At 45.4% G+C, this 26,326-nt stretch overlaps 1 protein-coding gene across 2 annotated transcripts in view; it reads right to left on the bottom strand.

Moving 5' to 3' along the window:
* Positions 1 to 26,326, bottom strand: part of ANKLE1 (ankyrin repeat and LEM domain containing 1) — a 220,754-nt gene that overhangs the window by 113,706 nt on the left and 80,722 nt on the right. Inside the window, exons 3-4 of one of the 2 annotated variants that reach the window (XM_069648922.1) lie at positions 20,796 to 20,901; positions 628 to 739 (exon numbers count right to left, since the gene is read on the bottom strand). In XM_069648922.1, coding sequence (XP_069505023.1) covers positions 628 to 739; positions 20,796 to 20,901 — 218 coding nt within the window. Of the gene's footprint in view, positions 1 to 627; positions 740 to 20,795; positions 20,902 to 26,326 lie in introns of those variants that run through there. The other variant, XM_069648931.1, reaches the window with a different exon arrangement.

Genomic DNA, 26,326 nt, shown 5'->3' with positions numbered 1-26,326 from the left:
ATTAGTCATTTGTGTTGAGCAATGATCCGGAAATATGATCTGAAATGTATTACAAAATATCTAAATCAATTTCAGAGAGGGGATTTATAAAGACTGCCAACACCAAGGAAATCCCAACATGCAGTGTTTGGCTGACAAGGTCACAACAGTTACTGATATTGTATGCATTTATTTTTCATTATAGCTATGAATCATGGAGGATTAAGCTGGTGTTGCACTGTGAAAACCTGCATACACACAGTTCCTGCTTTTGTGTTGGTTACCAGCTAAACAACCTTAATAAAAAGGGGGCAAGTGTGTTTTCTACTCAGAGGGAATATGATTTTGTATTAAAATGGACAGCTCCTATCCTATTGTGCATGCCAAAACTCTGAAACAACAGCCCCAAGAGAAGGCTTTGGAGCCGTTGTATCAAATCGGTCCAGACACTAGGTTACTTAAATCCAGCCACTGTCCTAGCGAAGGGATTTATTTGAATGGGAGATTTTAGCTGGAGAAGATGAAAAGCTCTTCTCTTTTAGAGTTTCTTTGGGTGGAGGGGAGGACGAAGGGCTCCCATTTGTATCCAAACTGATGTGGCATAGGGATACATCATAAACCACTAGAACAAGCACAGTTGAAGCTTACCGTCCCACAGTGCGGTGGGATCTAGGGATCTACATGGGTCGTACTGCTGAAGAATTATCACACACCTCCGGTTCCCCTGTTCAATGGCCAAGTCGATCGCACGGTTTCCATCCTATTGGTACATAGTAAAAAAAAAAAAGTAAAAAAAATGAAAATCAACACACGTGGGACTTCAGCAACACACTTTGATACACTACTATTTTTCATAAGAAAGGTTCCAGATTTAGGTGTTTATGAAGATCCATTTCCACTATTTTATGTGCACATTCTCCAGCAGTTACCAGATTTTTGGCATCTTGCACTAGATAGTTCAGTGAGTTAAGTACTCAACCGTAATGAAGGGGAAGAGAGTTAAAGAGACACTTTACATGGTCCAGGCAATATTATGAAGGCGAGTAGCTTGACATTATCATTTACAGTGAAACGCTACAAGGGGTTCTGAAGCTTTGGTGCAAGTATATGGTACCCAATTTACAAAAGATGAAAGAAAATAATATCTGTTGCAATCCCCCCCCCCCATCTGCTTATAAAAATGAAACTCAGCTGTAAAATGATGCTAATGGCAACAACACCTTATACAGGATACCTGGCTCCTCATGCAATGACAAATTTACCAAGACCCTCCCAAGCTCACTAATAAAACTGCAATGTAATCAATTTAAAACATATCTAGCCAAGGAAGGAAAGCTGCAAGTTCCTTTTCAAGTTGCCTCTGCTAAATCTGTTGCAATACACTACATGCTTACCTGCTTTGTCTGCCTCATTCTAAGTCTAGATAGCATATACATAGGTGGCAAAACAGTATCTCTGGTGTGAGCCATGTATTTTTACTTGGCATACTCTCTGCCTAAAATGAGGTTTCCCAGAGCTCCTATTCTGGTTTGCAGATACAGAGCAACAATTTTCTGTATGAAAAACTACTGGACTGAAGAGGAAAAAGCCCAGAGTTTATTGAATCAACAAGCAAAGTGGGAAGACAACTTCTTGCAAGCTTCATCTTCCAAGTCAAACGTTAAAACAACAAGAAGCCAGATCATGGTGAGCTCATTTGAGAAACAATTAAATTGGCTATCAAAAAGTCTCCCTAATACTTTGTTTTAAAAAAGGTTTTTCTGTGTGGGCACTACTTGCTGTGCAGAATACTTTTCATATTGTTTAGTACATCAACATTGTAATCTTTAGAAGTCACAAACCTTGAAAAATGTCAGGTGTGCAACTGGGAATCCTCGATACAATTTAAAATGACAGCATAAAAGAAATTTTCATTAACACAATAGGCCATAAACTCTAGCCCAACCATCATCTTCATATTGTGCAGGCTCCAAAGTGGTACCATAGATGAATAGCCTTATAGGAGAGGGTCACATGTCGAACTATGAATTATGCCAGGGTTGGGGAACTTCTCCAGCATTAGATCCATGTGCTACAAGTAGAAATGTAACCATGAAATGTGCCAAAGGGTACATAAAATTGAACAATTTCAACAAGGTGCAATGTCTCTAGAAAGTAGTGCAGGAAGGCAAAAGGATCAAAAACTAATTTCTTAAAAAATATATATATAATTTCTTAGCTTTATTTCAACTTGTATGTGTAGGTATAATTATAAGAGAATCTACTTGTGGTAGAAATTCCTTATTTACATATATATAATCCAAAATAGCTCCAGATGAACCTCTTTGCCATGTGTTAGACAACGTGGTACCTTGACTGTAGGCATCATTCAGCATTATTAGGCCTCTTTCCTCCATGATAGTTTTCCACATATTTTCATCGCTCGTGAATGATGACTTCTGAGATGATAATAAATGCAGGTTCAAGTCACCCATTATAATAGTATATCCAGAGTGTTTGTTTGATGCAATATTATCTAAGTGCCATAAAAGGGTGGCAAAGAAGTCTTCAGACGTGAGGTTAAGTTTGCTCCAGTAGATGTTTATGATGGTTAGCTGGATATTCACCGCTGATAGAGTTACTACCTGAAAATATGGGGATGGAGATTGGTGCATTCTGCCCATGATTCCACTCGATTTTTTGATTGCTAATAAGAGACCTCCTGAAGGTCTACCTGTTGCTTTTTTCATGGCTAAGGTATCAAAGATGATGTGCGAATCCCATGTTGGAGAATTTATCAGCCACGTTTCTTGCAACGCTACAATGTCATACTCCTCCAAAGAACTTTGTTTTGAGTTAAAAAAATGGCTATTGCCTCTTGTATTCCATGATATTAATTTGATGATGGATTGAGCATTGAATTGTTATGATCTTTTTCCATTGTTTATGTATTGAGCTGCTTGACTTTGTTTTCTATTGTTCGGTTGATAAATAGTCACATATGGTTTATCAGCCTGATTATCAGGAGTCAGGTTAACTTGTGTTAGCATAAATCCCATATCAAATAGGTTCATTCTCGCCTGCCATGTTAGGTTGTATGTTAGGGCAGATTTGAAATGGATATTAACTTCCGATGTATCGTCATAACTGACAAATTTGATCTGATCAAGATCTGCTGATGTGAGTTCTTTCAGCATTGGTATTTCTGTGCATATACTTAATATGCTCGTGCGATTGAGCACGTATGTTTCAAAAGGGTGATCCCGGCATTTCAAATTCAAACAAGGTAAACTTATACGTTTATTTGAATTCGACCAGTCGGATTTGACTAGAACTTGTAAAGTCTGTTGAGTCTGCGTAAAAGACTTTGGATATGCATTTGTCTGATCATTATAAGGTTTATTCTCAATCCTTGGTCCTTGTAATAATCGCCCAACTTAAGGGAACAATCCACTTGGTTGTTGCGGCGTGGTAATGAGTTGAGGTTGTGTGTCGTTTAGGTAAGATTCAATGTAGGTTTTGATTAACTCTCGGAGATCTTGCTGTGTTGCCATGTTTGGAGCAAAATCTCCTGTAGTAGATGCTTGCAATTTGGTTGTTTCGCACGGAGGTTGGAATTGTGTACATAAATCAGATGACAGACTTACGTTCTCCACGATACTTTTTAAAACAATTGAACTGCATTCTTTTGCTTCTTCTGTTTTCCGACTCTTTAGAGTAGATAACTTCATGACGTTGGTATCTGCTGGAGCTTGGGTCAGAGTATCAATCTTGGTTTCAGAATTTACATTAGTTTTGACCTGCTGGATGCTTTCAGATTGATGAAACTGGTAAGCTTTTATTGATTCTCTGATTTCATCTCGCAATGTTTCTATAGTTATCACTTGCTGTGGCAGATTATTATTTGCGGGGGGATGTGTATCTATTGATTTAATTGCGGTAATGTCGTTAAACATAGTTGTATTGATTGCTGGAGCAATTGTTTTGTGCATATCTCGGTAAGGCAAACCATTGTTTATCTGATCAGCCAAAGCTATTAATTTGTTTAGCGGCTCATATGGAATTATTTGTTGAACTGAGGTACTTGATCCCTGTGCTATCTTGGTTTGTTCTTGTTTTTTGTGTGGTATCTTCACATATTTGCGTTTATTTAGTTTCCGATTTTTTGTTGGGAGGCATTGTACATCAGATTTGTCTTGCGGTTGCTCCTTGTTCTTATCCTGATTTGAATTGTTGAGATTTCTTAAATGAACTGTGTCATTTGATTCAAACGCATCAAATATGTTTTTCTTTGGCTTTGATTGATCAAATCCTTCTGTCATCAGGTTTGATTTGACGCTTATTTGAATATCATTATTCACTTGCTGAAATGAGGGCGATTGCATGTTTGGTTCTTTGTTATTTATCGACAAAAGCACTAGAGAGGAGTCCGATATTTCAGATTTCGATGTTTCTTTTTTGGCCAGTGATGAAGAGTCGCATGACACTATGTCTACTACTTTAACTGAAGCCGAATTAATTTCACAAGGCATGCATTTTGATGGTTCCCTTTTGACCAGGTGCTCATTGGTAGGATTTAATGATGTTCTTACAGCTTCTTGATCTTGTGATTTCCTCTTTATTATGCAACTATTGTCTATCAGTTTATCCAGTAGTGTTTGATAAGCAACTTTGCTTTCCAGCGATTCATATAGTTTTGCAATAGCCAGTAATGCAGTGTTCGTGGCGCTCAGGGTGTTATTGAGCGCCGGAGCTTCAGGAAACGAAAAGCAATTTGCTTGCGCTCTTTGGATGAAGTAATCTGAGTCTCGTGCTTCGTCCTGAAATCTTGTACGCCGTGGGGTGGGGGCGATGAATGAAGGAGATTCGTCTTCTATTTGTGCATCTTGTTGTGGTAATTCTGATAAGTGCGATTTGCTGTTCTCATTGGGGTCACTCTGTGCATTTTCTTGTGCAGTTGATGTCAATTTATCTGGTTCATCTGTTATGCTTCTAGTGCAATTTTCATGCAGCTGTATTAGATCTCCCGTATTTGAGCAGATATATTGAACATCAAGTTCTATATTTTTTTAACTTGACGAGGCATCCATGAAATCAAGTGCTTCCTGGTCAATTTCACCCATTAAAGTTAAATGCTCATAGGCTTTCCGTAGCTTTATTTGTGCTTCTACGGAGCAGGATACCGGTTCTAACATATGGGGAAGTGGGAGAATAGATTCAATGGCGTTCTCCTTTCTATGCTGCAATTCTTCGATTGGCAGTCCATTTCCACACTGTTTTGTCGAGGGAGCATTCTGTTCAGTATCTTTCATTGGCAAATCACCTGATGTTACAGCCAATTCTAATGCAATATCCGTAAGTTCCTCATGTGATTGCAAAATAGGTGTTCGAGTAGACTTTATGCATTGATTTTCTTCCATGTTGGAAGTGGTTTCTTGTCCTGTCATGCTTCCATGGGTTAAATCGACAATTTGGATAGTAGGGGGCATACTTGGTTTTGTTAGAGTCTGATGTACTTCCAATGTGGTAATTGGGTCGATGGAATTCCCAGTTAGCTGGGTCGATAATGTGTTTGGTGATGTCCTTTTAGTAGATAGCACTTGATTGTTATCTTTAGTCAGGCCGCTAGATGGATTGTTATTTCTATGATTGTTGTAGCCATCCTTAAGCAGATGTGCATTAGTATCAGGCAACGCAGATCCTATGGGTCGTTTCAAGATTTTGGTTAATGGGTCACTTGCTTGTCGTTCTGTCCTGGCTAATTCCGCTGCATTGATGTATTGAGCTGGATCGATATATGACCGTTCACTTGTTTGGGTCTCCACTGTGTAAAAGGAGGGAATGTCAGCTGATGAAGACGCAGTGCGACGAAGCGATGCCGTCCCCGCACCTGGGAAGGCTGTTTTCGCCAAGAAGCGTTTCCATTGCTGCAGTTTGTACTCTTGACTGGGGGAGAGCGATGTCCGTTATTTCAGGCATGCCTGTTTTTAATGTATACTTCTTAGGCGTCATACGTCGAACAGGCCCGCGTCAGAACGGAGGAGGAGCAGTCGATGGCATTGGCGGCATGCAATGTGGGATGGTGGAGCTCAGAGCTCCGTGCGGGGACATAGCTTTATTTCAACACTAAAAGCCAAAGCAAAAGCAAAAGATAATTCACACTGCTAAAATGCATTAACGCATCCTATCAAGGTTTGCTTTTGATCATTGATGCTGCAGATATAACACATTGAATAAAAAGGTATAATAACAAAAAATATGAATATTCAGCGAGATCACATCAGAAGAACATTCTAGCAAACTGATGACAACCAACAGAAATACAGCATGACATTAGGAGAGTGTTCACACGGCCTGATGAATGATGAAGAATGGATTTTTCAAACGGGTCAAAGAATTTGGAACATTGAAAACCTGTTAAGCCTAGTCTACTAAAGTTTTGAAATTCAGGGTTCTAAGCTTCAGCACCCTACCTTCTTCAGGATGGAAGCATAACTGCATGAAGAACACACTCTAGATTAAAAGGGAATAGTGTGACTTAATGAAACTGCATATATTGCTGTGACTGCCAACACCAAGAAAGGAGGGCAAGCAGGCATTATAGGGGGATCCACTGCCTCCCTATAGACAGGAAATCCTGCAAAGCCTGCAATAGCACATCCTCCTCGCCCACAAATGAACCATGGTTCCACATAAACTGTAGGCCAAAGGATAAACAATGTCACCGCAGGTATAGATTTGGAAAAGAGGGTATTGAGGTTCACCTCACTTACACAAGCTTTGCAACATCACGGGTCCGATTCTTCCTTACTTTCTGACTTGAATATCCAAGCAATAGTGCATGGTGAAAGGGCCAAAAGTAGACCATCAATCAGCAATGTAGGAAAAGCCACTATTCCCTTTGAAGAACATGCATTAACTATTTATATCAAATACAATTGTAGCCGTGCAATAACTTTACGTGTGAAGTGTCATCCATTTTGGATGTACACATAACTATCTGTATTTGTCCATGCATCATTTTGAAATAATTCAAGGATGAAAACGTTAGTGTGTGGATGTAGACCATATCATTTTTTCTCTTTTTATGAGCACCTTTTTCTTTATTCGAGCACCATAAAGAATAAATCTTTGTATGTTTTTTCACTTTCTTACATACTGTTAATTGTCGAGAAATTTTAAAGACTGTTAAATTGAATGGGTTTTATTTTTGGAAAATGTTGAGCAAGATGTTTTCTAAGTGACCCAAATCAGTTGGGATATTTTTCACAGGTTAATGTGCGTCTCATTTTGATTGAGATTTCCAGTTGTAACAAGGAGGAGTACTTTACAGGAAGCCCGCCTTTATCCATTGATGGAGATTAACTGTTTATCCTACAGTATTAAACAAGCGTGTGGGTGCCCCTCTACTGAGAACGAAAATTGTTCAAATAACCTGTCCTATGAAATTTCTTCTATTCACAACCATGTTTCAGCTCACTGCATTCTTCACAGAGGAGAAATATCAATTTGCAGATCAGGCTGCACCCCCCCCCCCCCACCCCCACCCCTTATGTTAATCCAACAGGTCAATTTGACTGTAACGCTCACCTGACTCCCACGGAGGCGCTGGTCTAGTCTGGGTTGCTGTGGCCTCTTCGAGCGTGATGCGCAGAACTCGGAACACCGACTGAACAGGACCCTCAAATCTTGCTTGTCTGGCCCGTAGGAATATCCTTCTGCAGATGAGAAAGGGGATTAACAGTCTGCAGAATAGTGTGCTTGCTCCCCCCTTCCCTCCTTCGTTCTTCTCTAACTTCCTCTGAAATCCCCAGTTGAAGCTCACCTTATGGTTTGAAAGGATGAACTCTCCATCCTGCTTCTGGTGCAGGGGCGCGTGTTTGTCCAGTTACTTCACTGGTTTTCAGAATGGCGCTGGCAAAATCCACTTGACTTTTCCGAGCGGAACGCCGTAAGTATGAAGATTACAAAAGTTCAAGCGTAGAGCCTCCTTTTCTGTTGCCTTCCTAACCTGTGATCTGTCCTTTATTTCAGGTGCAGAATGAAAGCGAGTTGAGGGATTGAATTGCCGATGGTAAACTCAGGTGAGTTAGCGATGGGGCGATCCCTCTTAATGTCTTTATATTCCTCCAGTAATGTCTTTTGTCCTTTCCCCATAGGGGCTGGGGTGCGGTACCTGCCAACGAAGCGGCGCCGACCCGAAATGAGGAATGGTCCACCAACAGAAGACCGGTAAGTGTTATGGCGGAAAATTAGGCTTTCCTCATATGTTCCTTCTGCTCACCTTTTGTCTCTTCTTCTCTCCCCTAGGCGCAGAGATGTGGCGACCGGTGCAGACAGTCGCGGTGGAGCCAGAAGAACTCCCGAGGACAGGTGAGTGAAGCGCGGCGCTGCAGCGAGCAACGCAGTGCTTTTAAATGAAAGTCTTTTCTCAGGAACGCTGGCGTGAAGGTTCCGGATGCAGGCAAGAAGTTTGATAAAATTCTTGGTTTTCACCTTTCTCTTCTCTTCTTTCCTTACAGGTGTTCCAGGATCGAGGCGGGCGTGGCTGGAGACCAGATGCAGGAGCAGACACGGTGAGCGTTCAGCTGCTTGGATGCAGAACAACGCAAAGCGTGAGCTACTGTCTGGGCGTGGCTTAAATAGCCCCCAAAGTAGTTCCAGGTAAGTATCCTTCCCTGGCCACGCCTGAGTGGCAAAATAGTCCCAATAAAAAAATAGTCCCTTTCAGGTCTCAGGGAGGCCTGAATCTTGCAGCATGGTCTGCATCAGGTAAGTGCACAAAACACCTTCCTTTATGAGCCTGGCGCCTACGGCGCCAGGACTGATGTCCAACATGAGCCTGGCGCCAACGGCGCCAGGACAGAGTCCAAAGAGCCCCTATAAGGGGCCGCTGGGCTTTTACCCGGGGGCATGATGCCTGCTCCCGGGGGTGCTGGGCCTGGCCTGGTGCTCCGGGGGTAGGCATCATGACATTGACAAACTAAAAACCACAAACAATGGATTTCTTGTACTAATTTTCTTTGTTTTGTCCACGTAACATCGCCAAGTATGTTTGCCATCTAGTGAATGCAAAATTCCCTCCGACAGACACACGCTGCACATTGAAAAAATAAGCAAAGAGTCAGTGTGGGTTAAACATGAATCTATTGGTATTTTGTTCAGAAATGCATAGGTCACGTCATAAAAACGTCCATACACTTGAAGCATACCACAAATGGAATATTGATCTCATAATCCTGAATCACACTAATCTTTTGTGGGGGCATACAATTCTTCTTCCGATTGTTGTTTATTTATAGACCTGGATAACAGCAGTATCCAGTGGCCTCAGCTGCCAGGGTCGTTGGCACAGTGAAGTAGGTGTTGGCTACGGAAGAAGGGCCCCCATTGACAATAATAAGTAGGTACACTGGTGGGATTTGTATTTGTAGATGGAACTACCCAGAGTTCTTTGTGTCGGGGGGAGGCAGCAGGTAGGTGCTCAAGGCTGATTCCAAGATGGTACATTGCAGTAGGACTGAAGTCCTGTGACTGAAGGGAAAGGCAAGTGCAATGAACCCCATTAATGATAGCAAGTGGGGGTTTACTCTCTGAAGAAAAGGACTGCATCGTGCCAAGATTGTATTGCTTCCCGAGGATGAATGAGTTATTGAGTATGAAGCCTTTTATTCAACATGAAGCCAATCATCAGTGTTGTAGAATGGAATAAAGGACATTTCCAATCAGGACAGCCAGCAACCCCCCGACCCCCAGTGGGATTTGGTTCCATTCAGATCCCACCAAAGGAAATACGCACACACAGACCTCCTCCTCCCAGAATGATAGAAGAAGGGCAAACAAAAGGACAACCGCAAGCCTCCGGGCAAGGTGCGCAATACAAATAAATAAATACAAATACAAATACAAACCACATGAGAAATGACGAAAAAAGAAAATGCACAATAGTTGAAAGAAAAGGTCCACTGCCACCAGCCTGAACTGTCACTGTGACTAGAAAGGCACAAGAGCAGAGAGAAGGGGGGTCCTAGGTATGACCCTAGCATTCCACAGAAGGTGGTGTGTGCTAATCCCTCATTGGATAACATTTTAGGAAGGATACAAAGTATCCCTCTATCCTTAAGAACAGTAGTTTTTAAGGATAGTGAAAAAATCTCAAAGGAGATCCCAAAGGGTTCCCAGCAACGCTGCACATAGGGTGATGTGTACAGCAAATAGATGGCTTTATAGATATGGAGGAAAGCAGACTCCATAGAAAAGATAAAAAAGAACAGAGTTCCAAAAAGAGCAAATAAGAATGAAATGAGGGGAAATTCAGGATTTAAAGAAAAAGGTTCAGGAGTCCAGCAAAAAATGCTGGGGGTTGCCCTAGTAGAGGGGATTAAGCATAAACCTGACAAATCTTCCTAACAATGACCACTCCATCAAATTTGAGTAGCGAGTCTCATCTGTCCCAGTACCAAAACAAAGCTGCCTTTCTTTTATCAAAATCATTAAAATCGGACAGTAAATATCCTTTGACATTTAAAGTACTTCAATTCAAGAAAAAAAATGAAAAATGTACTGAACTGCCGCACTAGTGACTGTAAAGTTTACTCTCAACATGCTTGAATGTACTTACCATGGTTTTTGCAGCTTAATTATAGGTACAGAGATGCACATTTTAGAATAGGTTGTGCATTTTTAAGAAAATCTGAGAAAAGTCAATATGGAACACCATATCAATTAAAATACTTACAAATTCTCAATCTCATAACAATGGCTGTACAACACTAAAAGTCAATGAAATGTAAACACAAAATGATATTCAAGGCTTTGCTGTAGTGGGGGAGTATTGTTACGGTAAGGACCTTCAGGCATTCAGAGGGATCGGAGACAGAAAAGACTGTGCGTGCTAAGAACAGGAGAGTCGCTGTGTGGTACTAAGAAGGTACCCATGAGAAAGGAGGAGTGTGAAATGTGCGAGGTTCGTGGTTGGAGGACTTCACCATCATAAGGCTTTCAACATGGAAGAGTGGTAACCAGAGGGTTGAGTAAACAAAAAGTATACTAACAGAAAGTCTGTTTCTGATAGTCTTACAGACTTGGAAACAATGTTTTCCAGGATGGGGATAGTGATTTTTCAATATGTTTTGTGCTAATTTATTCAACCATATGGCTAGCAGACTGTCACCACGTGACATTTAGGCAGAAACTCTATATATGAATGAGCTCATGGAATGACCAAAATTTAATTAATAAGAGACGAGTGCCAGTCAGGTGGTGCATCCTTGTTGAGATGTGTTTCTAGAATCTGGCTTGGTGGCCGATTTTAGGAGGTCACCTGTTAGGGAGAATTCTCTGAAATGTGCTAATTCCTCTCTACCTTAGAGACCTCTAGCACTTTTGCTGGACTCTAGGACTTTTAATTTTTAACCTGGACAGAGTGAGACATTTTTTCCACTCTTTCATGTATTTTTCTTTGATTTAACACGGTTTCTTTTTGTTTTGGAGTCTGACAAACTCCATAGGCATCATCTTTGCATTGTGACACACGGCACCTTCAGTGAAGTGGCACAGGGTAGTCTCTTAGATTTCCCAAAGGTTTAAATAGCTTCTCTTTGTGAAACTGCTGTTTCCAAGAGCAGTGAAGTGAAATTGACTTTACTTACAGTTTGTAACTTTCTAGACCCAGCACACACCATCTTACAATGGGGTGCTGGAGGGGTTACTTGGTATCCCCTTTGTCTAGTTTTTCGTTTTTAGGTTACCCTTTCTACAATTAATGGCTGGTGGCAGTGGTTTACCTTTTACTACAATTGTGTGTTTTTACCGCGGGACGCGTTTGCAGCTGCAGTGAAGCATTGGTGCCCATTCTGTCAAAATGGCCCGGTCCTCTTTTTTCACCATTTCTTGCTGGAAAGGTCTTTCTTGAGATTTACTCTGCGTGCCAAACCTTGCAGTTTGGCCTCCCTAGGAAGCATAGGCCGCCTTCTATTCAACCACTAGGCCTGGAGCAGAAGATAGAGCATGGCTGACAGACGTTACCCGGAAAGATCAAAGCAAATTTCTTTCTAAACCCGCTAACCACTGGAAGAGAGGAACAAAGGCAATGGCAGTGAGGAAAGGGGGACACCAGAACTCTGAAGAGGCGAGAACTGGACTATAGCAGAGGAGATGCCACACAAGTGGATCTACTTCAGCCCCCCAAGGAGGGGGTGACTCTAGAGAGCAGTCGCTGCAGTGGCCGTAAATGTACTGCAGGGCCATGATACAGAGATGGCCTTTATTCAGGAAGCAGGTTTAAAAAAATAAATTTAAATTTTTTTTAAAAAAATCCCCAAAAAGAAAAAAAAAATCGAAGGAGACCCTTGTAGGTATTTCAGGCTTAGCCCATTCAAAACGTGCTAATACTACACTGTTTGTTCCATAAAAATGCTCACTTTATTGCAGATCAATACAATAGATAAAGATAACAGGTATGCAATGGATTCTGGCATCTTAGATGGGAAAGAGGCCAATCTAACATAAGCATATGCCTCAAACGAACGTCAGGGAAACACTTCGATTTTCGGAAGAAATTAGATGAGCTTTCAAAAGAGGAATATATTTTCCGAAGAGATCTTAATTTTTTGATATCTCAAATCATACATCTCTCAGTGGGAACTGTGGCATAAAAAGGTACAATTGGAAGCTTTGTACCCCTATGTGCTGAAAGACACGTGACTAATTGTAATTCCAACTTCTAGGGGGTATAGTTCCACTCACATTCGCAGAAGACATTCACAAGAATTACTTGTTTTGAGGCGCTCGAACATCTTACAATCAGTGGAAACTACAAGTGTCTCACAAGGAGGGAGGAATGCAGAAGAGTGGGAGCTGGACTCTCACACAATAACTGTTAAGAGATAGATTGGCACAAGGCCTTAGGCAATAATTGGGATTCCTTCGAGGAATCAGATAGGGGCGCATGCAGACATCACATTTGGGACAGATAAGCAAGAAAAATATGTATAAGTTGATGGGTGAACACCAGATCCTGGAAACATGTCAGAAGTGCACAAGTTCTCATCAATCTTGTAGGCAACTACAAGAGGCGAGAAGCCAAGTGAATACCCTCCAGATACATTTGGATGATTCAGGAATCTAAATTGAACTTTACTATGATGGTACTAATAAAATGGGTAGAATTCTGGCTAATCTATTGAGGAACAGGACACAATATGCCCTTATAACCTCCAGCAAAGACCACTATAGAGTAACGCACTTTGAGGAACCCAATAAAATCCGAGGCCCTTCAGGATTTCCACTCATATTTAGCAGCCAGAAACTAGTGAGCCAATAATTATATCCAAACATCTGGCAAAAGCAGATCCGCCTTGACCCCAGAAAAAGTTTGATAAGCCAGGAGGAAATGCTTGACTCTCCGGTTATGAAGTAAGAATTAATAGCATAAATGTCCTGGATGAGAAGTCTTATTAGACTTCAGACGGGGGGGGTGGGGGATTGTCACATCTTTCTTCTTTAAAATCTTCTGTAAAAAACCAATGGATCTCCAAACAGAACGTTTTAATTTCAGCATACATTGTGTGATTGCAGATAGCGTGAACGCGGCCACATTAAGCTCAATAGTAAGGGCCTGATTACGAGTTGGGCAGCAATTCTACTGTTGCAGAATTCCCTTTAGAGCAGTGGTTTTGGCAGAGTTACTGTCATATTATAAGTTGTCGGGAGCGCACAGACACCATTGGCAGAAACGGTAATTCCGTCCGGCAGAAATACAGCTGTAAATCTGTTTCAGACAGTAATTCTTCCCATAATCGTCAAAATTACTGTTCCCGCCGGCAAATTCAGTGCCAATTCTGCCAGCAGAATTACTGCCCGCGGAATTGGCATCATTGCCGGAACAAAACTTCATACCACAATAGCCCATGATGAGTCTAGAACAACAGTGCCTCTTCTATCAACATATGAGCTAGAAATCAGTCATCCTCCCTGAGACAATGTTTGTCTATGTAAAGCTTAAACCTGCATTTATTGTGACGATGCTAGGGTGGTCTTTATTGTGAAGGGGGCTGTGTCAGGTCTTCAACCTTTGTCCCCGTAGGAAGCGCTTACAGGGATTCACATTTTCCATTAGAAACGTGTCGATTCTAGGGTCCTAGCAAGATGACCACAGAGCACAGTTTTCCTTGGGCAATTCAAAATTTGCCTTCTCCAGCTAGCAAAGCCATGCAGTCTTGGTAAATGTACATTCCAAACCTGGTGAGCAAGCCTTTAGAGGTAGGCCCAGATGCGTAGGGCTTTCTCTTAAGGATTCCTTCTCAAAGGAATTGAGCAGATACATTAATACATATTCAGAATTGATCAAGGCTCAATGCTAGATTAGGAGAGGTTTCCCCTCAGGTTCTATGTAGGGCCGGACGTGCCAAAGTGTGTGTGGCTTGCCAGCCGCTTCCAGGAGGTGATAACCGGTTGCAAGGAAGATATATGGCTGGAGAAAATGTTGGCAGTCATTACACAATGTTAGCAACATAGCTATTACTAGACATCTGGTGGGCGGTTACAGCAATATTTATACACAGTTCGGTGACGATATCAACTATGCATGGGTATTGCAGACAAGTGTACAGTGCTCCATTTTCAGCTATCGCCTCTTCTGTATTGTTATTTCTCAAAAGCAGAGGAGGAGGGCTGTAGATGGAAGATGTGGCCAAGAAAAGAGGCATAGTACAGGCTACTGTCCACTCCCGAGGTTTCCTGCACAATATGCTCAGTGTCCAAGGGAAAAGGAAAATGAGTTCTGTTTTCAACAAGCGCAATTTGAACAGTTGGGTGGTGCACCAACTCTTCAAAATCGAGGACATCCACCTTCTGCGAGATATCCTGCAGAATAGCGATAGGCATCCTTTAGATCCAGATGTGCCAGTCAATCTGACCATGCCAATATACCCTCCACACCAGTGTTTGTTCCATTTATTTCAATGTAATGTGTGCTGGAGAGGGAGGAAGAGATGGTTGGGTGTATGGCACTTGAGAATTTGATAGTGTGCCTTTCCGCTTATCCACCACCCTGTGTTGGCTTTTTGTCACAGAACGGGGAGTTCCATTAATGGTCTATCTGGATGTCATGATAATTATGTCCAAGGGTCCGGGTGCCAAGGTTCTCGGGTGGTATCCCTAACAAATGCCTGTGGACCTGTGTCAACTGGCCATCGCTGGACTGGAAACCAACATGACAGCTAGGATTTTCAGGGTGCAATGTGGATTCATGGTCTTCCACCATCAATTTCAAGCTCACAACATTCACGTTGGAGATGTGCATCCCCACTCAGGCCAGATATAACTCTTAGGGAACTGGCAAGGCATGTAGGTCTCCTACTCTGCTCAGTTTATTCTATTTTTTTCCAGGCTGCAATACAGGACACTTCAGAAAATGAAGATTTGTCACCTATGCGGATGGTGCCGGACTGCTTGCTGAAGCTAGCAACATGGAAGATTTTTGGCTTACTGGGAAGTTAAAGGGCTGCAAGCCTTATCAAGGACTCAAGGCTCCGTGGACTGTGTCCCCCCCTGCTGGTGTGTTTGATGGAGTCTGCATTAAGCTTCAGTGCCCATAGTTGTGGTCCAGAAATGTCTTCCAATGGTGGAGTCTACTGTATCAGCTACCCACGACTTTGTGGAAGAAAGCCGGATTGGGGAGCATCCCCTTGTTTCTCACCTCTTGAACAGCAGAGCTGTTCCACCCCCGTGGTGCAAGTGCTCATTGTGGAATGTCAATGCAGTTTAGTGGCTCTTGGATGAGTGGGGGACAATGCAACTCTGCGATGCTCAAACTGGTCATGCTACTGTTCCTTATCTCCTTTAAAAGGTTGCCGGATGTCAAGGGTCAGGGTATTCTGGATGGGTGTAAAGATTTTTATGTCTTGGCATTGTGACGAATCCTGTGATGTTGTCCTTTCTCCCGGAGGAGAGACCCTTTCCATGAAGCCGGAGAGGAGAGGCCGCTAGCCGATATTCCCCTTGGGGGTGGCACTCAGCGGGAGGATCTTGTGGTGATCGATTCCCCTCTGGGATAGAGGGTGGACCTCATGGGCCAACGCGGTATAATCAACCCTTCCCCACCTATCACCTCACCCTCCTCTTACCCCATACGTTTCCCAATGTCCTTATTCCACACCAATAGTACTAGTAATACTGGGACGAGGAAGAACAGGGTTGACTCCACTAAACTATCATCGACATACAGGGATGAGGAAGAAGCCTGGAGGCATGAAGAACCCTCAAGACAACCTCACTCAACAATCAAGTTCTCGTATTAGATGGGGCTTAAAAACGGATGGAGGGACTAGCAATGGGGTCAGTGCCTTACCGGAGGAGGCACCACGAGCAAAAGAACCATACCGCAGACGGGGAAGCTGATCCTGCAGCTGCTGACCTGGACATGGCTGAGGAAGTTACGGCAGCCCTACCTGCACCAGAGGAGACCAAGGAACCGAAGCCGGAGGAGGCTGAGGCTCCCGGCGTGGTAGAGCGCTGCAGGAGATGGTCCAGCAGGTACGCGGAGCCCGGCTCCCAGGAAGTGTAGGGGAGCTGCGCACGGCAGCGCACAAGGAGGAAGCAACTTTGAAGAATGTCGGAAGACGCGTAGAAGCCTGAGACCGAGGCCAGCGGCCGCGAGGCCATATGAAGGGGTGTGGGCAGCCTGGAAACCTCGAGAGGGCAGGAGAAACAAATACAAAAGGGGTCTGTGACCCAAGAGCAAGAAGCAGTTGTATCGTGATCAAGGACCCTAAAGTGGAGAAACATTATACCTGGCAGGGGATTATATCAGGGATACTGGTAGAATACCAGTTGGATAAATACAGGGTCAAGGACCCGACTATGACAGGAAGAGTTCCTTGGATGTACATCTTCATGGCAATACCTGGCAGGGGAGTATACCTGATCTGCACAACCGAGCCAATGGAGAAACTCATCAATGGCCTCTGAAATGGCCGGGGTAGGGAGACATTCCCCCTACTTTGTGAACAATACCCTCCAGAAGAAGGGAGCCATTCTTCTGGTCCCAGAAGAGATTCATCCAGTTTAGTTCTGTTATAAGTGTAAGGGATAGAAGTAGGGTATTTTACACAGGACGGTGGACTTATTAGTTACAGAAATTCTGACGTTTCCTCAGTATTTGGTTGAGGCAGAGAAACCCCTCAGGGACAGGGAGAGGTAGGGTTCATTTTCTTCTTTTTGCTAAAAAATGAAAACTTTTTCCAAAAGCATGCCACCTGCGTGTCAGTCTCCTCTTTCGACACCCTTACATCAGACTAAAATGAATGTTAGGTAAGTGACTCATCTAGCCTTCCATATCAACCACATCTTTGCATAGTGTGTTGCCTTAAGCAGTAAAAGTTTGCGAGCGCCCCTCATAGGCTGGCAGGCTTGTTGCTACTAGTGCAGGGTTTATGAGAGTTATTATAATTATTATAATACTTATTATATATCACTATTATATTTAACTGGGTGTAGTCTCTAACTCGAGCAAGGTAGATCAGATGTTGCTAATAGGTAAAGATGCATCAGTTTGCCGAACGCACTCGGCCAGGGCACACGGACATCCAATGATTTCTGTGTCAGCATGACCCAGGAAGTCATTAAAAATGCGGCTGATTGGTTGCAGAAAGCAGTCTTTAACCTTACTGTATTGATTGCTTCACTGGTGGCGCGTAAGCTTTGAACCGGTATAATAACCGCCACCATGTGTCTCCTTAATATAAAATCCCACAGCGTGTTATAAGGGAGATTTAATCCTATTAAAGGCACAGGGGCAAGTATTGCATTATAGGCAACACTGATTCCTACTGTAACCTCTGTAGCATGGTAGGACATGTGTTGCTTAACATTTTGCTATCCCGTTTATAATGCTTTCATAGTTCTTCAGACAAAGATGTGAAACCACCAAACAGAAGGAGACCACTTTGACACCTAAGAAAATGATCCTGCCTGGTTGAAGAGGACAGCCGATGTCATTGACTGTACAGTTTAATTCACTGTATGGTTGACATCACTGGTTTCTTTTCCGTATCGGTAACATTGTCACTGATACTCAGGAAGTTAAGTCATAAAAACTAAAGTTTGGATTAGTTACTTGACTCACATGACGTTAGGAGTTAGCATTTGGAAATTACAGGACCCCAGACATTCTGGGAAATGTTTATTACAAAAATATTTTTGCTGCTGTAAATTGAAGCATAATACTCGCCTCTGTATTTAATTGAATTTAAACTCCTTTATACTAACAAGTAATGAGAGTTTATATTAACTTTTACAAAATACATACTTTTTAATCAGATACAAATAAAAATGGAGTAAGAACCCGATCCCGGGCATCCTCGCAACCAAACAAAAATCAATTATCAATATGGTCAAGTTGCCAATTCCATCATTATGTGTCTGTCGAGCAGATATGAAATCAGTGGCCAGAGGTTCAATAAAAGGGAAATCAAATCTGTCCGATTTCAAACATTACCACAATCTGATACCACTGATCATATTTCATTTACAACTTGCTGTCTCTCCACTTGCTTCTCCTAATACTCGCACCTTCAATTGATGTGATCTTCGTAGCTTTGATACCGCCTGAAATTCTGACTAAATATCAGGTTTCTTTTGCTACATCACTTCATGCAGGATCATACCCGCTTTTAAGAGCTTTAATAATAGGTGTAATTATTAATCAATTTCATCGTACTCCATTTATCAGCATCTAGCAGCTGAAGGACTGTGTGGGGAGTGTTATTTCTTGGGGGGCAATACACCGGGCCCCAACTTGCTGATGTCTCCCCTTCTTCACCCTGACTCCTCTCCTTTCCAGCCCTCTGCTGTCACTTCTTCTCTGTAGTCAGTAGACCTCCCTTCACCCTTTCTGCCATCTCGCATATCTCCTCAGCCTTGACTAGCTTGCGGCTCTGAAATCCATTTTTCATTCCCTCCATAAAGCTGAAGGCTGGAAAAGGTAGCATTCACCCACAAAATGTTTTAGTGTATTTTTTCAATTTCTCCTTCGATATGGATCTATTTACTATTAGTACCTGGCGATGGTGGGGGTGGCGGCCTCACAGCCAATCAGGACGCTCAGAACGGGGGCTTTACCACATATTAAAACACCCTCTCTAAGCCTCTTCAGAGCTGGAGGCCGCCATCTTCCCTCGCCTGGATTCAGTAAGTGCACCTCCTGCGTCCCTACTCCCACTCACCCAAACCCAGTTTCCACACCCCCAAAATGTCCTCTACCACTCCCCACTTACCTTGCGCTCCTTCGCTGGCAACACTCAGTGTACCAGGTGCATGTCCTTCCCGGAAATTGGCAATGTGGAAAGGGAAAAGGGACTACATGTAGTTCCTTTCTCCCCAATCCATGACAGCCACCTGGTTTTGTAGTTTTTTCTCAAGTTGAGAAATGGCAAACAAGACGTTTCTCAACTTGAGAAAAAAACACTATTAGTAACAGGGTACAATGTGCCGGTGCATTAACAGCAATATAACCCACACAGGGGGGGGGGGTAAATTAACAGTCAGGTAATGCTGAGGGGGCTAACCTTAACCTGACCAGTAATGCCCCCCTGCACAAGTTATATTGCTTAACTAAAGAACTTTACTACCGGACACCAATCACTGGCCGTATCCTCACCCATATTGTCTATCCACTACTATCACCTTTTTGTACCTCACGCTTATACAAGCCAACATGAACCATTCCAATCTGTGGGTGGTTATCCAGTCCTGGGTTTTAACTTTGCATTCTGGGACTTGTAGTTCAACTTTTCCCATTATAAAAGTCAGACTACAAGTCCCAGAATGCAAAGAAAACAGGGCTGGATAAGCGCCTACAGATTGGGATGGGTCATGTTGGCAAATCTGCATGCTTCAGATCCTTCTCTTAACTCGTACCAGCCCTACAGATAAGTAGCTTTTCAGTCACTGGTACTCTCAAAAAGGGCCAACAAAAAGAAGAAAACAGGGAGTAAAATGACTTTCAACAGAAAACGGGAAACAACTTGCACTTCCCCATCCACTCACACAGCTCTTCAGTGTTTGGATTAGTGGTACCAGCACATTAGTGCCACAGGAAGACAATCCATTACTGTTTGAGCCAGATTAGAGGCATTTTAAGGTAAAAATATTTTTTTTAATTTGGATGATGGATTTCAAAATCTATATGGTTTTAGTGTGAACATATTTTTACTTCCCTAAAGAATACCCTAATGGGACATGGGTATTACTTGATCGCTGTCTAAATAATTATTATACCCCTAATTAAAAATAATAAGGGAGTAAAATACTTCCACTTTAAATTCTTATCTGGAGCCCGGACAGATGCTCTGGGATTTAACTTCATACCTTACTAGAAATATTCTGACAGTCCACGCTTCCTTTTCTAATTGGGAATCACCTATCAAAGAGCAGAACTTTTTTGTTTTTTGGAAACATGAGACATTGGAAAGTTTCTGTTGGCAACAACGATCATCATCACTTTAGTTCTGAATATAGCGTCCTTGCACATTAGATTTAAATTACTAGTGTTAAGAGTCAGAAGCAGGGTTTTTGGACACGACAGCGACTATTTGACATCCTGACGTTTCCCTTAGTTTTCTTCGAGGCAGGGGATCTCCTCTTAGCTTTAGGGCTAGAGGTCTTTTTTCCAACCCTTTTACTGGTCAATTAAAGTTTAGAACCAAAACTATGTCAACTTTCCTTACTTCTGCACCTTTACACTGGCTAGTGCTAGATGCGAAATACAAAAGCATAGGTGAGACACAAGTGGCAGCTAAAAAGAAATGGCAATCGAGTTGAACTAAACAACTAACCTGATCTTCAAGTGTGGGATCCCCTCCTTTCTTCAACAATAGTTTTAGACACTTTGAACACCCCCAGGAAGCTGCTACATGCAAAGGTGTCAACTCTTCAACAGATCTGAAAAAGGAAACATTTCCAGAATTAACAATGAAACAGTTACCCTGACGGTGATTATGTAAATGTCGAAGGATATTTGTACCGTGCACTATCACCACCGGAGTGGTTCCCTGGCACTCTGGCGGCTCTGAAAATAAAAAGGGGAGGAGGGGGTGAGTTAGTGGGAATGAGCTGGAAAAGTGCAAGAGAGCAGTGATGTGCTGTTGGCGGCCTCAGCCCGGCAACTCCGTTGGCTGGGCTTGGGGTGTTTACCGGTCGGTAGTCATCGTGTGCCGTTATGCGAGTCTTTGTGTGGTTTGTTTTGTTGTTGCAGTGTAGTGAAGTTTGTGCGGATTGTTATGTAGTAGGCTCGTGGTTGTGTTTGGTTAGAGTTTGAGAGGGGTGTGCAGATGGGTGAAATCGTTAGTGGGTTGGTTAACTGGCATTGCTGTCTGGAAGCGAGGCGCTAAACTTCCGTATTCTCTCCAGGTGGGGTGCGCAAGCATCTCTGCGTCTCCGTCCAGATCTGGGACCATCCGACACTCACAGTCCCTTTCCACTACTATCACCATTCATAATGTTGCCCAAGTTCGGCCCCGGCCACCTACGTCGAACCTGTCTGTATGTGGGGCAGGCAGGCATTTGTGCATCCCTTATGCCACTTTAAGGCATAATGTGTTTTTTATCAAGTCCATCTGAAAATAATAAATGCAATGGAACGGATTAATACCTTCAAACTTTGTGCTAACTGCACACGAAGGGTTAATGGGCAAAGGGCTACAGCACCATTAGCGTTGCCCAATGCCAAGGCCCAGTTCCTGCCATCATGTGTGACGAGAAGAGTGGTGGGAAACCCTCACCTGTAGATCACCTTTTGCCACCTAAGGCACTTCAGTGCCATGGCAGGAGCAAGATCAAGTTGGATAGGGGAACCCCTCAAGGAGATATCATGCTTTCTTCAGGCAGAGGATGGAACAAGTTACTTACCTGTAGCTGTTGTTCTCCAGCATGGGTCTGGCATGGATTCACATGCTCATGAATATTCCCCATCGTCAGGCTAGGAATCCTTGGTAAAGAAAAAATCAGTATCAGTTTTGTTTCTGATCTGTCTTTCTTAGTAACCAATCACTGATCTCTGGGTGAGACTGCCCTCTCCCTAAGCCCCGCCTCTGGCAGCCATCTTCAGATTTGGTAGCACGCCAAGTGGCAGTATGACCAAGTGAAGAGCCGCAGGTAAGTAACTTGTTCCTTCTCCAGCATGAGGTCTGGCATGGATTCACATGCTCATGAATAAAATACATAGCAGTATACACATGCACAACCACGGGAGGTGGCAACAGGCTCAACATTAAGCAATACAACAACACAACATTAAGCATCTCTTACCTCCTCACCAGGCTCACCTTAAGCGAACAGGTTGCGCAGCACTGCTTGGCCGACCCTGGACTCCTCCCTGGAGTCCCGATCGACGCAGTAGAATCTTGTGAAGGTGTGCGTCGACCTCCACGTAGCAGCCCTGCAGATGTCCAGCAGGGGCACACCAGACAGGAACGCCATGGTAGCAGCGATCGCTCTGGTCGAATGGGCTCTCGGACGGCCAGGCAGCGGTCGGTTTGCCAACTGGTGACAATGCATGATGCAGCGGGAGAGCCATCTGGAAATGGAAGTCTTCGAGAGAGCCTTCCCTTGATTCACAGACCCAAAGTTCACAAACAGTTGTGACGTCTTCCGAAAACTCTTCGTGCGGTCCACGTAGAACTTCAGCGCTCTAGCTTCATCCAGCGAGTGCAAAGTCCTCTCGGCCGGTATCGAAGGCGACGGGAAGAAAACTGGTAACACCAAGGGCTCGTTGAGGTGGAAGTCCGACGGCACCTTGGGCATGAAGGAGGGGTGCGTCCTCAGCACCACCCTTGTGTCATGAAAAGTCAAGTATGGAGGCTTGCAAGATAGGGCCTGGATCTCTCCCACTCGTCGTGCAGAGGTGATGGCCACGAAGAGCGCTGTCTTCCATGACAGGAACTTCAAAGGCGCTGAATGCATAGGCTCGAATGGGGCCCCCATGAGCCTGGTCAGCACCACATTAAGCTCCCACGCCGGGGCAGGAGCCTTCACCGGCGGGAATGATCGGAATAGTCCCTTCATAAATTCCTTCACCAGGCGATGAGACCACATGGACGCCCGTCCCGTCGTCCTGGTATATCGGGAGATGGCAGCCAGATGTATTTTTATGGAGGCAGCACTTGAGGGGCCGTAATTCGCAGAGGGTTAATCTTCTGTGCAGGGCACCAGACAGAGAACCTCTTCCATTTAAGACCGTAACACATGAGAGTTGTGGACGCCCTGGCCTTTGCAAGAACCTCTCTGCAATCAGCCAGGATATCGTACCTCCAAACTCTAGTGCTGCAGGAGCCAGGCCTGCAAGTTCAGCGACTGTGGGTCGTGGTGGAGAATGGCGCCTCCTTCTCTGGAGAGAAGATCCGCGTCCGCCGGCAGCTTGACTGGTGGGGACGTTGACAAGTCAAGAAGGTCCGGGAACCAGACCTGCCTCGGCCACGCCGGTGCAACGAGGATCATCCTGTACCTGGACTTCTTGAGCTGGTTGATGAGGCGGAGCAGCAACGGCAATGGAGGGAACGCGTATAGAAACAGGTCGTCCCAAGGGAACGAGAAAGCATCGCCCATGCTCCTCGGCTGTGGGAACCTGCTGGCGAACCTCTGGCACTTGGAGTTCGTTGCCGTCGCGAACAGGTCGATCTGGGGTTTGCCCCATCGTTGGAAGAGTCGATCCACTTGATCCTGGCGCAATTCCCTCTCATGGCACGAGCGCAGCTCCCTGCTGAGTGAGTCGGCGATGGTGTTTTTTATTACTGCCAGGTGGAAGGGAACCAGAAACATCCCCTTGGCGACGGCCCAGTGCCGCAGATCCTGGGCCTCCTTGGATAGGGCTGGGGATCTGGTGCCCCCCTGCTTCCGTATGTAGAACATCGTGGTGGTGTTGTCTGTGAAGATCCTCACCACTTTGTCCTTGAGGGACGGGAGGAACGACTTGAGCGCCCAGAACACTGCTCGGAGCTCCAAGATGTTGATGTGAAGAGACCTCTCCTCCGGGAGCCAAAGGCCTCTTGCTTGGAGATGTCCGCTGTGGGCCCCCCAACCCTCCAGAGTGGCGTCCGTAGTCACCGTCTCTTGAAACGCTGGGGTTTGAAAATCCGTGCCCGTCGTGAGGTGGATCCGGGTGCCCCACCATAGGATCGCCCGACGGAACTCCTCGTCGAGGGGGATCCTGTCCTCGAAGCAGCCGCTCGCCTGAAACCAGCGGGCATCGAGGAACTCCTGTAGCAGACGCATCCGAAGTCTGCACAGGGGCACAAGGTAGATGCATGAGGACATCATCCCGAGAAGGGACTTGATGGACCTCACCCTGGCCACGTCCGTGGCTAACAGGTGCCGCACCTGGCCCAGGATGGTCTTGATCCTCTCCTCTGAAGGGGAGGCCAATTGCTCCACTGTATCGAGCTTCGCCCCCAAAAACAGTGCTACTTGCGATGGAACCAGGTGGGATTTGGGGTAGTTGATGGCGAACCCCAGCTCCGTGAGCAACCGGACGGTCCTCGCCGCATGATCGAAGGCGAGTTCCCTTGACCTTGTCCGGATTAGCCAGTCGTCCAGGTAGGGGTAGACGTGGATCCCCTGCAGGCGCAGCCGCGCCGCCACTGGTGCCAGGCACTTGGTGAAAACCCTGGGTGCTGACTTTAATCTGAACGGTAGGGCTCTGAATTGGTAGTGGCGTCCCTGAACCACGAACCTGAGGAACTTCCTGTGCCTTTTTAGAATGCGGATGTGGAAGTAAGCATCCTCCAGGTCCAACGACAGGAAGTCGCCTTCCTCCAGCTGTCCCAGCATGTGCTGGAGGGTGACCATCCTGAATTTCTGCGCCTTGATGAATTTGTTTAACCGACGCAGGTCCAGGATGGGGCGCCAACCGCCTGTCTTCTTTCTGACGAGGAAGTACCTCGAGTACACTCCGGAGCCCCGGAGCCTCCTGGGGACGAGCTCGAAGGCACCTTTTTTGAGCATCGCCTTTACTTCCAACAGCAGTTGAGGGACGTGATTCTCCTTCCTGGCCACGGGAGGAATGCGAGGGCACTTCTTTTGGAATTCCAGCGAGTGCCCGTTGGCCAGGGTGTCCAGCACCCAACGGTCGGTGGAGATGGACTCCCACACGCTGACAAACTTCGTCAGCCGGCCTGTGCTTCGGTGGGGACCCGATGGCACGGCCGGGTCAGTCTTGTTTGGAGGAGACCTTGCCGCCTTGGCCTCCTTGACAACGACGGCGGGATCCCCCTTGCTTGCCGTGACCTCTGTAGGCCTCCTGGGAAGAGGAGCGGGCCGCCTGGCGGTAAGCGGAGGAGCCACCACTGGATCCTTTGGAAGCACCCCGTCTGCCTCCGGGGCTCCGAAAGGGCCGTCGCTGCTGAAGCACCCCAAGGGCCCGGGCCGTCTCCGAGTCGGTCTTGATGGCCTGTAGAGACTCATCCACCGCTTTACTAAAGAGGTTGTTGCCGTCGAACGGCATGTCCAACACTCTCGTCTGGACGTCCTGGCGAAAGTCTGTCGCTTTGAGCCATCCCTGTCGGAGGCAAACTCTGTTGCCCAGTTGGCGAAATCCGGTATCAGCGATGTCCGTCGCCACCGTTATGGCGTGATCCGACGCCACCTCGCCCTCCTGCAGAATTTCTAGGGCCTCCGCCCTTTTGTCATCAGGCAGGAAATCTAGCAGGGGAGCTATCTTGAACCAGAGCTCCATGTCGTAGCGGGCCGCGATCTCTAAGGAATTAGCCACCTTGATCGTTGTCGCCACCGAGATGACTCGTCGTCCCATAGAGTCCAACTTCTTGCCCTCGCTGTCCGGCGGGGAAGTGGAAGTTGAAGCCGCCGTGCCCGCTGCCTTCTTAGCCGCTGCCGAGACGACCGAGTCCGGCGTGGGCTGGGCCCTGAGGCACAATGGGGAGGCATCAGGGACTCAGTACTTCTTCTCGTACCTGTCCCTCTTGGCGGGTGTTGTGGCAGGGTTCTTGAGGACAGCAAGCCCCTCGTCCCAGATGTCGAGTAAAGGCACCGCGAGGATCGTCTTCCTCTTAGCCTCTCGTCGTTGGTACAGAAACCCCTCCTTTTTCTGTTCTTCAGGGCAGAGTTGGAAGAGCTTGGATGCCCTGGTTAACATGGCGTGGAAAGAGCCAACCTCGTCGGCTGGGGACGCCCACAGGGGGGGGGGTGGTGACGACAGAATGTCTGCTGTGTCATCGCTGCCATCGTCTGTCCCCGTCGCCGTATCCTCTCCCGGCGAGGGGGATGAGGGGTCCACCGGTCTCGCAGGCACGGAGGGCGGAGCGGGATGGACTCTCCTCCGCTTGTTCGGAGGGCTTCCCGACGGGCCTGGTCTGGC

This window comes from Ambystoma mexicanum, chromosome 1p (genome assembly GCF_040938575.1).
Source record: "Ambystoma mexicanum isolate Mex_15411 chromosome 1p, UKY_AmexF1_1, whole genome shotgun sequence".
Taxonomy (NCBI): domain Eukaryota; kingdom Metazoa; phylum Chordata; class Amphibia; order Caudata; family Ambystomatidae; genus Ambystoma; species Ambystoma mexicanum.
Note: the sequence above shows the minus strand (reverse complement) of the source record. Positions and strands in the feature narration are given on the sequence as shown.